At 39.2% G+C, this 12,280-nt stretch overlaps 1 protein-coding gene across 14 annotated transcripts in view; it reads right to left on the bottom strand.

The window, feature by feature from the left end:
• Positions 1–12,280, bottom strand: part of exoc7 (exocyst complex component 7) — a 52,123-nt gene that overhangs the window by 27,320 nt on the left and 12,523 nt on the right. For 10 of the 14 annotated variants that reach the window (XM_073917536.1, XM_073917537.1, XM_068224536.1 and 7 more), the window contains 4 exon segments: positions 11,418–11,602; positions 8,977–9,082; positions 7,765–7,987; positions 1,993–2,157 (listed from right to left, as the gene is read on the bottom strand). In XM_073917536.1, the coding sequence (XP_073773637.1) occupies positions 1,993–2,157; positions 7,765–7,987; positions 8,977–9,082; positions 11,418–11,602 (679 nt within the window). 14 annotated transcript variants of the gene reach the window in all.

Raw genomic sequence — 12,280 nt, 5'->3', positions numbered from 1 at the left:
TAAAATCATAAAATATAATTAAAATAAATAATGTTTAAAAAATTTAATAAAAAACAAAAAACGTTTTTTTTTTTCATTTAGTGAAAACTATAATAACTAAAACGGACAATAAAATGATTAAAAACTGAACAGACAAATTTGGATTTAAATGAAAATGACAAAAGATTGAGTCATTTAAATAAATAATAAAATAAAATGAACTATAAAACCAAACACATTTAGAAAAAATGTGAAATATTGTAATTAAATAAAATGTAATTCATGCCTTGAAATAAAATAATGTTAAGAGAAACAAAAATAACATTCGCAAAGCAATCATTTTAATTTAGTTGATGATACTACAACAACGAAAACTGACTTAAATGTTTTTATTAAATGATAAAATGATTAAAATCTAATCTAAAATGATTAAAAAGTACTTCTTAAAAATGAGAATGAACTAAAAAACCTGCAAAAATTGCATTAAAATTAAAAGAAAATGATTGCAGTTAAATATAACCATTATTTAGCAGTTGTATGGCTTAAAACAAAATGATATTAAAATAAACAAAACAAAAACAATCAGTTCCTTAAATTAATAATTCACTTTTTCATTTAGTTGATATCTCAAATTAACTCAAAGGTAAGAAATACATTTATAAAAACATGAAAAAAAACAACAAATATTCCTTAAAATGTCATTTAAAATGGAAAACAAAAACAAAAATAGATTAAAAATATTAAAGAAAATATATCAATCTGTTCTTACTAATTTGTTTATTATTTAATTAAATTAAATTACGTTAATTACACTTTATAACATTATAATAACGATAATTACCTTTAGTATTTTCAAGTATGAGCTAAATTGTACAAATCAATAATTATTAAGATGATTGATATATTGCATGCTTTAATGATGAAACGCCCCTTTAACAAGCAGATCAGATGCAGTTTCTTCAGCAGTGTGTTATAGTGTGCGCTCTCAGAGATGACAGACACACTGGTGTGTGTTAGTAAAGAGCAGAGCAAACACAGCGCCGCCGTGTGGTGGAGAAATGAACATGCTGACAGGTGTGTGAGGGTTAGTAGAAAACACACAATCTCACGGAAAAAACAAAACGAACGTGCTCTCTGCTTCCAGAAACACCAAGACTCAACTACGATACAATCTCATACACACACACACACACACACACACACATCCAACAGACAGGAATCAACACACCGCATATGTGCTTTAAAGTACTAGTTTTCCTGGTGTATGATGGAGATATGAAAAGAAAACTAACACATATTATGCACTGAGTCTATCACTAGTGTGTGTGTGTGTGTGTGTGTGTTTGCTTTTTCACATTGGTCTTAATTTCATTCATTCAATTTTCTTCGGCTTAGTCCCTTTTTTATCAGGGGTCACCACAGCGGAATGAACCGCCAACTTATCCAGCATATGTTTTACACAGCAGATGCCCTTCCAGCTGCAACCCAGTACTGGGAAACACCCAATACACACTCACATTCAGTACCCTGAAGGAAACCCATGCCAACACGGGGAGAACATGCAAACTCCACACAGAAACGCCAACTGACCCAGTCGAGGCTTGAACCAGCGACCTTCTTACTGTGAGGCCACAGTGCCGACCACTGAGCCACCGTGTTGCCCGTATGTGTATTATATATATATATATATATATATATAAGTGTGTATATGAGTCTGTGTTTATGTGTGTGTGTGTGTGTGTGTGTGTGTGTGTGTGTGTGTGTGTGTGTGTTTATGTGTGCGTAAGCGCTGGCTCTAAAAACAGAAGCAAGCGATGGCCACGTCACAACACATCTGCATGTTTACCTGGGATGTAGACTGACATCATCAGACAGGAGTGAGACAGAAGAGAAGCACTGTTAGTAAGAACACTAGGAAACAGGAACAGGAAATGGAGGCAGAAACACCTGTGATCCCTCCGGAACCCAAAGACAGAGGCGGTCTGGCAAGGTCAAGGGTTAAAGGTCACTGACCTGGTCTTTTGGGGGCCTTCTTGGTGGGTGTCTCCTTGCGTTTGGTCTGGACGGCGGGCGAGTGGATGGCGGAGGTGGCGCTGTTTTTACGGAAATGCTCCTTCAGGCCTTTAATGGAGCGATCCAGCTGACTGGAGCGGACCTGGAAATACACGTTCATGAAGTCTGCGGACACACAAACAGACACACAGGAGAATTAGTACACAAAAACACACACCCTGTACTCAAATAGAAGTACAGATACTCATGTGTAAAATGACTTTGGTACTGGCTACACTATTGTACTCAAAAAGTAAAAAGTAAAATTGAGAAAGACCTCAAATACGTTCTTAAAGGGCAGCTGTGATGAAAATCCTCTTTCTTTTGTAAGCTGTTTGGACAGAACTGTGTGTAGTAGGGTTGGGCATCTAAGCTGTAATGCCGATCTGATACGCATCTCGATACAAAGAATACGATCCGATATATTAGCGATACATTTGTGACATATTGCGATGCCATAGATATATACACTAGATATTGCATAGGGACCCTGAGCATGCGTCAATAGCGCCGCCACATTGGTACAGGGCTCCCAGGACAAATGTCATTCAACCGCACTAGTCAAGACAGAGTTATTACGTGAAGATGCGGGAATTTAGCGCTGTCTACGGGTGTAGTAACGAGCAAACAAAGAAAACAAAGCACAAAGGCAGAACATTTCATACATAATATTAAGTTTTTTTCTGTTTTTGTATGTTCTGAACTTTTGTGCTAATCAGGTAACGTTATTGATGATAACAGTCTCTTACTGCATTCACCATACGGCAAAGCAGCTCCAACTCACACTAAACACTCGGCTTATGCTAGTTTTGTTGAATAAAATCAGCAAACAATGCAAAAGAAATATGACAACGAGATGCTGCGCTGCCAGAAACTTGTATTATTGTCGGCTAACGTTAGTGAAAGAGTCGTTCGGGGGATTCATTCACAAACGAATCGCTCCCTCCGTCAGTATGAGCAGTGAAAGCAGGAGAGGAGCTGTGTTTCAGGACATGATTAGATCAAATTTAACAGGAAGGGTGGATAGTACATTTCTGTACACACAAACACAAGCTTTTTGTCAGGAATGCCCGTGCGGTCACTGATCCATCAATGTAGAAAAGTGATGTCAAATTATAATTTTTGTAATTAGAAAAAAAAATGACATACTAACATCCAGGAAAACTCCCGATCATAGATATATGTGTATATCTCTGGCTTTGCATGGCCACAGTCCTCCACTGTACCTTGGTCCCGCATACATTTCAAAGGAGCGCTACCCTGTAGCAAGATGGCGGCGCTATTGATGCATTCCGTCCAATAGACAACAATAGGCCAGGCGACATCTAATGTATATATCTATGTTGCGATGCAACACGATACGATTCACACCCATATCACGATACAATGCGATAATTCAGCACTAACTAATTAGATCAAGTTTACGAGATGATGTGAAAGAGGATGCTGTGCCATTGAATGAGTTTGATTATTTATTAACCAAGCAAAACCAAGAGTTTTTTACAAACTCGCTTCTCTTTCAGAGCCAGAATGTCATTTTACAGTAGAGGGCCATTTTAGAACATATAGCACATATTATTTAAAGATTTTCAAGATAAACAGAATGTATAAGTGCAATATATATTAAAATATATATATTTGCACTCTTTCAACATAAAGGTTTAGCATTGCACAACAAGAATTGTGATTTAACTTTTCAACTATGAAAACAAGTTTTACAAAGATATTTTGCCACTGAATATTCAAAACTTAAGGTGGTGAACTAGCAGTGTTATGCTGCTTTGAAACATCACTGTCACTGTAAACAACAGGCTGATAAAAATATAACAAACCAGCAATCTTCTTGCTGTGAGGTGGTCAAACTACCCACTGTGCCACCGTGACACCCATTATTTTTATCATTATTATTATTAATATTATTATTTTAATTAAATGAAAATTAACAGGAGGAGGTGTTTAAAACCTTCGTTCTCCGTGACACTAGGCTGAATATCTTTGCAGATGAACAATGCAATAACATCCGTTATTGGCGCACAAAACTGTTGCGCATGGAAAAAAACTTGCAATGCTTTTCTCACCACTTTTGGAGCTGGTAGCTACAGTTGAAGCAGTGCAGGAAGCCGGGGATGCAGGAACACTGGAAGATGCTTTCACAACAACACCGTGGCGCCGCTTCAAGTGAGATTTCAGATTACTCGTACTGCCCGCGTATTTACAGATGCGCGGCACATTTTGCAAATTGCATCTGTCCTGTCATGTCGTCCATCCTTAAATCCATAATGTTGCCATACTTTAGATTTAAAACTCAGTGGGGAATAAAATGTTTGTTTTGCTTCTCGCGCTTTCTGAGGGCGCACCACTAGCTTCATCCGCACACCTGATACACTGAGTTGTAGTGTAAGTGTACACATCCGCAAATCCATTGCTAAGGCATACTTTATGTAGGTCGATTAAATTATGCGGCAAAAACAGCAACAACTCTTGTTAATAAATAAAAAATACATTCTATGTTAAAAATATAAGCTGTATCTTGGAAAAACCGATGCATCTCGCAAAAACCGATGCATCTCGATTTGCTTCCAAAATGTCATTCATCCTCTGCTGCTCTACCGATGCACTCGCATCGTGCACGCACATGACCGCGTATCGATACATATCGATTAATCTTCCCATCCCTAGTGTGTAGGTATAGTGTGTCCACAGTCATACTGGAGTGACACACGTCCTGACGTCAAAATAGGATCCAAATCCCTCTTATTTTGAGGCCGACTGCAACTTGGTGTAGGAGTGCAGTTTCCCCGCCCACTGAATTGATTGACAGACGCATATTAACATGGCTCTGTAGTAATGCATATAATCATAACAACAAGACAGGACCTGCGCAAAGCAACCAGGATTAAAAGATTGATGATCCTAGCGAGCTAAACAGATCATCATCAAATGTGATCAAGAATGAGTTTCAGAGGTTTAACACGCATTTAAAACAGTGCATGCTTGTAATTAATTACAGCGATTTACTTCAGCTTTGCTTCATCCCCGCAGCCGTGTGTCAGAACATATATACAAGAAGATGCTTCAATCCCGGTTAGTGGACGTTAAATCAGGTTTATTTTGTACATTAACATAACGGATATCCATACAGCAGTGGATATTAACCTGTATCCTCTCACATTTGTTGTGCAAAAACAGTGCAAAGTTAAACGCGCGCGTGTGTCCGCTGTGTGTGTGTGTGTGTGCGTGAACTTTGTAACGACAATGAGTGTGACTAATTGCAGAAAGGCTTGAATTAACTCCCCAACAAATACATCAAATACTCATTGGGAAAGTTCTTACTGTAGTATTTCTCACAAACGTTACAGGAGATCTGCTTCCTTCATGGTGTCACTGTGCTGTTTATCTGACACAGCGGAGGCGGAGATTGAGGCATATAAACTATAAGCGCAAGCTTCGATGACGGCCCTTTCCAACCTCCTCCTCAAAATCATTTTAAAGTTGGACAAACTTTGTGCTGTAACTTTTGCTTTTTGTCGCTATTAATACACGCACTGCGGGCTACACATATAAAAACTTCTATCCTCTCCAACACCAGTGCGCACACAGGCAAACTGCACACACACACGCATCAGGGCATTACATAAACTGCGTGGGTGTATATATGGACTAAACCACTCCCTGCTTATACTACACTTCGCATATTTCGCAGAGCGAAAAACAAGACAATTTCTTCTATCGTGGCTAGTGTGGCACAGATTCTCGAACCCGCCTTTATGCATGCGCAACATCGTAAATTGTATGGCAAGTGTAAACGCATGAATTGGATATGGGTCACAGTTAAGACAACGTGTAAACGGACAGGCAAACAGATCAGATATGGACAACAAAACGGAATTGGGCATCAAGACTTGACAGTGTAAACGGGGCCTTTGACAGGCACGTGGGAATGGTAGGCGGTGAGAACCAGCATTAAAGGCACAGGCCACCAAAACAGCTAAATGGTGTTTAAAGAAGAAACTCCTAAGATTCTGAAAGGTGCTGCTGGGGCGAGACAGTCCTTAGGTGCAGCAGGCAGGCACTATTCAGGTACAGAGGGAGAAAATGTGGCTGTATTTTGGGGGCTTTGATATTTGTGACAATTGTAATGATTGATGGGTCAAATGACATTAATCATGTGAGACACAAAAAATCACTGATGTATTCTGATATTCCTATGCGTAAAAGCACAACTCTTAATGATGAAGTGAAACGTAAGAAAAAGGAAAGGCGTCTCCGGCAGAGGGCGCGCCGAGCCAACAAATCAGCTGGACGAACTCTCTGTGAACCCCTTGCTACTTCAGATGACCCTCTTGCTAGTAGTCGAACTCTGAATGAACTCCCAACTTGTACTTTTGCTGAACTCTCTACCGAGTTCACGCACCTGAATTTAAGTGCATAACTATATAGCACATTATAAATCAAGGCTTATATTAAAATGCCTAAATGTTGATTTATATGATATAATGTACTCTTGATGACTATATATCTGTCTTTTTACTGTTCAAGTGATTTAGCATGCTCCTTGAATGCATGATTTAAGTAGTTTGTGCACCTGTGTTTAGGGTTGATTTATGAATAGTCACTTAGACACTGAGTATAAAAGCTGATATGTACTCTTCAGCTTTGCGCTTTCTGACTTCTGTTCATTGAGGTTGGTTGCCCTTTGTCTCTAACGGGAGGCAAAGTAAGGATTTCTTGTTTTCTGTTTGTCTTTTGTTTGTTCTACTTTTTCACTGGATTTTATTTTATTAATAAAAGTGTATTTTATTAATTTTCTTCACTGGAGTGGACATTGACTTCATTTTCCAGAACCCATCTAAGTTACCCTGTGTGGTAAAGTATGCTCTAATTTATTCTTTTGCAAAATACGTTCTTTAAAGACGATCCTTTAACTAAACTCTTGCTAAGAAATATAGCTAAGGGAGGATCCTGATCTTAACTTTGTTTAATTAGGGTGATTAAATAAAGAGAAAACAGCACACAATGTTAAAAAAAAGGTTAAAAATCTTCAAGGGGACTGGATTAACATGTCACTAAACCAAAAGGTGTGAATGTAATTTCCCAAACAGTAATTTTTAGGAAAAGTATCGGATCGGTATCACCTTTATTTTACTTGGTATCGGATAGGAAACCAGTGGTATCACACATCACTAGTTTATATCGCCTCTGGGCAACTTCTTCAATGTGCACCCGCATTGACAGCTTTGCGCTTGAGCGCCTCCAAGTGGTGTTTACTGTAACTTTAGCAGCTCTGTGCACGTGAACAAAAGTGCCAATCTGATTGGTGGAGAAAAAAAGAGCATGAGGCGTTTCTTTAAAAATGACACTTTTACCCCTGCTGTTTTGCGCATTGGTGTGCACGATCACATTATCGGCCATTATTTAGTCATGAGGCGTTAAATGTCAACATAACGCGAGCAAAAATCGGTGTGAACAGGCGTTAAAAGTAAAATGTTGTCAGAAAAAAAAATAGTGATCAGTAAATGTGCTTCTATCATGTGTTTCTAGTTCATGCACATTTTTTCAATAGTCAATTGAAAACAAAACCATTAAGGTGGCTAATAATATAAACCTTAGCATTTAACTTTAAATATACTATAATTTCTTGCACCCATTAGCTGAAAATAAATAAATAAATAAAACTTATATCAGGAGTTTGAATATTTTTCTATATTTGGATTAGAGTGTGTGTGCATTGACCTTGGTTGCGTCCGTACTCCACCAGCCACGCAGAGATGCAGATGATGTCCTGCAGGACAGCTTCGGGCAGGTGCTCCAGCGTCACCTCCTCCTGCACCTCCATGTCCTCGTCTCCTCCGATGGCGTCCAGGATGAGGACGGGGGGCACTGGCTTACTGTAGCGCGTTAGCAGACTGCGAAACTCAGCCTCCAGCAGCTCCTTCCCTTTCTCAAAGCGAGCTTTCTAAAACACCACAGGTAACCAACTTAGACTTAATAACTAATTACTTGACTTCTGGTTGATCATTTGGTATCATAAGTGGCTCATATGAAAGGCAAAGGCCTCTAGATGACGCTTATTTGAGCACAATAAAATATGATCATGCCTTTGATGATTTCATTAGGACAGTGCGGTCTGACTCTGCTTAGACTAAAGTCTCATCACTGAACAGAAATAATGTCCAGTATAGAATATAAAGTCCTGCTGCAGTGGAGACAGAATGAATATTGTGTCTGACTCCATCATGAGCTTGGAGGACTGCATCCATACATCTCTGACATGACTCACATCACTGATTAATAAAGTCATCTGGAATGAAGAAGAAAGCCTTCCTGCAGGACTCCCAGACTCATTGTGTTCATCTTCAACGCCTCCTCCATCTTACCCCTGACATGCTCAATAATGTTTATAACTGGTGACTGGGCTGGCCACACCTTCATTGCTTTCAGGAGCTTTGATGTGGAGGCTGAAGTATGAGCAGGAGCGCTATCCTGCTGGAGAATTGTCCCTCTCCTGTGGTTTGTAATGTAATGGGCAGCACAAATGTCTTGATCCCTCAGGCTGTTGATGTTGATCATCCACTCTGCAGATCTCTCGCACACCCACATACTGAATGAACCCCAAACCATGATTTCTCCTTCACCAAACTTGACTGATTTCTTGGAGAATTTTGGCTCCATGCTGGTTCCAGTAGGTCTTCTGCAGTATTTGTGAGGATTGGGATGCAGAACAACAGATGATTCATGCCACTTTCCCAAATGATCAACTAGAAGTCAAGTTATTATTTGTTGCTCTTACAACTGGAATCAACGACAAGACTTTTGTCACATAGTGTATATGAGTAATGATGACCTACGAATGCCGATATTCTCAATTGTGGTAATTTCAAATGTAGTACCTACTCGAGTAGTGTGTGATTTTGGTTGAAGTGTGAGAGAGTGTGACAGACGTACCACGGTGTTAAGCTCAGGGCTGTCAGGGTTGTTGTCCTGAAAATACTCCACAGCTTTCTGGATCTTTGCAATGCAGGCCAGATACTCGTACAGGCGACCAGCAGGTCTGCAAGAGAAATTATTATGAAACCAAAATGAGCACTGATTGGATAGTCACACTTTATTTCATGTGTTATTATAATGACACAGGCTCATCCGGGAACTTCACGTCCCCTTGACCGTTATGTTTTACCTATATCCACATTCAAATGTAGCTGCTTGACTGTCATGTTGCGATTTTTGACTGCTTGCTCCAGTCTTGTGAATATACAATATGTAGGTTAGTGTATAGTCCAGGGGTCGGCAACCCAAAATGTTGAAAGAGCCATATTGGACCAAAAAAACAAAAAACAAATATGTCTGGAGCCACAAAAAATGTAAAGCCTTATATAAGCCTTATAATGAAGGAAACACATGCTGTATGTATCTATATTAGCTATATTAGCCTACTATAAAAATGACTAAATTGGCTACAAATACATAATGAGCCTTCATGATTAAATAGCCACTGAAATAAGGTGGTTGGTATTTATTTTGTTGTCATTAAAACACTTCAGCACAGCCTCTTGTCTTTTAGTGGTATTAATTTGATCATTGCTTCTTGCGGCCCATCAGAGTTCACATACCTGCAAAAAAACGCGTTGAATATCGGTCACATCACAGGCAATTGAGTATGCTGGCACTGAATTAATGTTTTTAAAGTTTGCAAATAGGTGTTCTAATATGTCATACCATATTTGAACGGTTTTCCATGCTTTATTATCTTCCGGTTTGTTTACAACAGCCACCTGCCTGGCATCCCGCCCTGCTGATAGAAACCTGTGTCGCAGGCTATGACGCAAATCTTCGTTGACAGAAATGTTGAAATTAAATATTAATTCTACACACTTTGACAGCATTTGAAAACGTTAAAAACGTTTGTCCTACTATAGAAATCATATTAAAACAAAAAATATATTAACCTCCCCCATCTTTTTGCATTTTCAAACATTTTTGAAAAAGCTCCAGGGAGCCACAAGGGCAGCGCTAAAGAGCCGCGGGTTGCCGACCCCTGGTATAGTCCATTCAACTGCTTTGGTTTCTGTCAGCGTTGCATTTTTGACTGTTTAATGCCATCTAGTGGCTGAATAATGCACAGGTTAGTGTATATTCCATTTAGCTGCTTTTGCTTCTGTCAGCTTTGTGTTTAATTTAAAAACGTGTGTTTAATTAAAAAACAAATAGAATATTACAGCTACAAATAATGTTTTGCATGTAATTTTAATGATTTGTGGTTAGTAGCCATGTAATAAGCGGGATAAAAGAACATCGAGGATGGTTTGTTTTTCATAGAATGAAGCCTTTTAGTCTTATTCAACAGTGTTCTGCTTTGAGTCTGGCTGCCGGTAAATATGTTGGGGTTTAATCTGTGATAATAACCTCCTGCATGTACTTTATCTGTAATAAATTGCAGTCAAAATTTAAAGTGGTTCAATTTTTCTAATAATTCAACGCACTGGTGTCAATTATTCCGCATATACTCTGGTTTCCACAGCTAAAGCCACTGTTAAGATGTTATATTTTACAAATCGGTCAGGTTTTTGACCTCAAACTGCTCCTGTGTGTAGGATTAGTTTCTTCCACATCTCCTCTAAAGCCTTCTGTTGTGCTGTGATGTGATTTTTGACTGTTGTAGCTGTGAAATAACTAAAATCATTTGGTGTGGTCAAATGCAGCTGTAATGAACCCAAAACCTGCCGGAACTGCTTTAGCTGTGCGTTTGTCTGTACACTGTGCAGATTTTAGCACCAACCCTAATCAAACACACCTGAACAAGCTAATCAAGGTCTTACTAGGTATACTTGAATCATCCAGGCAGGTGTGTTGAGGCAAGTTGGAGCTAAACCCTGCAGGGACACCGGCCCTCCAGGAGCGAGATTGGTGACCCCTGCTGTAGAATGTTCATCAGCCAATCAGAATCAAGCAAAAAGTGAAATTAAAACTTTTAATAATAATAATAATAATCAGTGATGCAGTAGGTAGTGCTGTCGCCTCACAGCAAGAAGGTCGCTGGTTCGAGCTTCGGGTGGGTCAGTTGGCATTTCTGTGTGGAGTTTGCATGTACTCCCTGCCTTCGCGTGGGTTTCCTTCGCGTGCTCCGGTTTCCCCCACAGTCTAAAACAGGTGAATTGGGTAGGCTAAATTGTCTGTAGTGTACGAGTGTGAATGAGTGTGTATGGATGTTTCGCAGACATGGGTTGCAGCTGAAGGGCATCCGCTGCGTAAAACATGGATAAAACATGCGTGGACAAATTGGCGGTTCATTCCGCTGTGGCGACCCCGATTAATAAAGGGACTAAGCCGAAAAGAAAATGAATGAATAATAATAATAATAATAAACCATTGAATAGGTGATCACTAACCCTTCCCGGATGATCTTGTCAGTGTCTTTGGCCACGTGATAGTAGCTGATGACGTGATCCATGTTGGACAGTGTTTTATCCACATTCTCCTGCAGCCGCTGCAGATTCTCCGTCTGCTTGTGAACCGGGATGATGGAGTTTTCCAGCTGCATCAGACGACTCTCAAATGACGACAGGATGGACACCTTAAACAAATTAAAACACACGTTCACCATTTCATTCACAAATACCAACCACAAAATAATACTTACAATGGATATATTAGGAAAAAAGCTACTTGTAAAACAAATATCACTGTACAACACTGCTGAGCACTGACTTTACATGATCGAACCAGAATGACACACTAGTGTTATTCACATTTATACAACAGTTCTTTCTGGTTCTTCAATCTGATTGGCTGAGTAGTGGCACGAGTGGCAAGGAGGACAACAGTTTGACAAATACTGCAGCTGTTGGACAACATAATGTACTTTTGAGCCTTTTTAGGCGAGAATGTAGTTGTTGTGATTGCAACTATGCAGTTTATTTATAAGGATAGTGCCTATTTAAATATTTTGAATTTAAGAGCATGCAGATTCAACACGTTGGCAGTCATCAGCCTGTCATACTGAGCAGAGCAAAGACGGTTGACGTTCCTTTTACCCTAATAAATAGACCTAATAATTAGCCCTTAGGTGTTAGCATATATTTCAAACTAAAGCTAAACAAATCTTTACAGAACAGCCAAGTGACTTTCTAAGTCAATCTCTCTTTTGTTTGTTGTATTGCTCTATTTATACCATAGTAATCTGGTAGTGTTTGCTTTGCTTTGGTTTTTTCGGGGTTAATTACAGTGATCTCCCAATTGCAATAGAGAAATA

Source organism: Danio rerio, chromosome 12 (assembly GCF_049306965.1).
Source record: "Danio rerio strain Tuebingen ecotype United States chromosome 12, GRCz12tu, whole genome shotgun sequence".
In the NCBI taxonomy this organism is placed as follows: domain Eukaryota; kingdom Metazoa; phylum Chordata; class Actinopteri; order Cypriniformes; family Danionidae; genus Danio; species Danio rerio.
The sequence above is the reverse complement of the archived record's forward strand: the minus strand, read 5'-3'. Positions and strand labels throughout refer to the sequence as shown.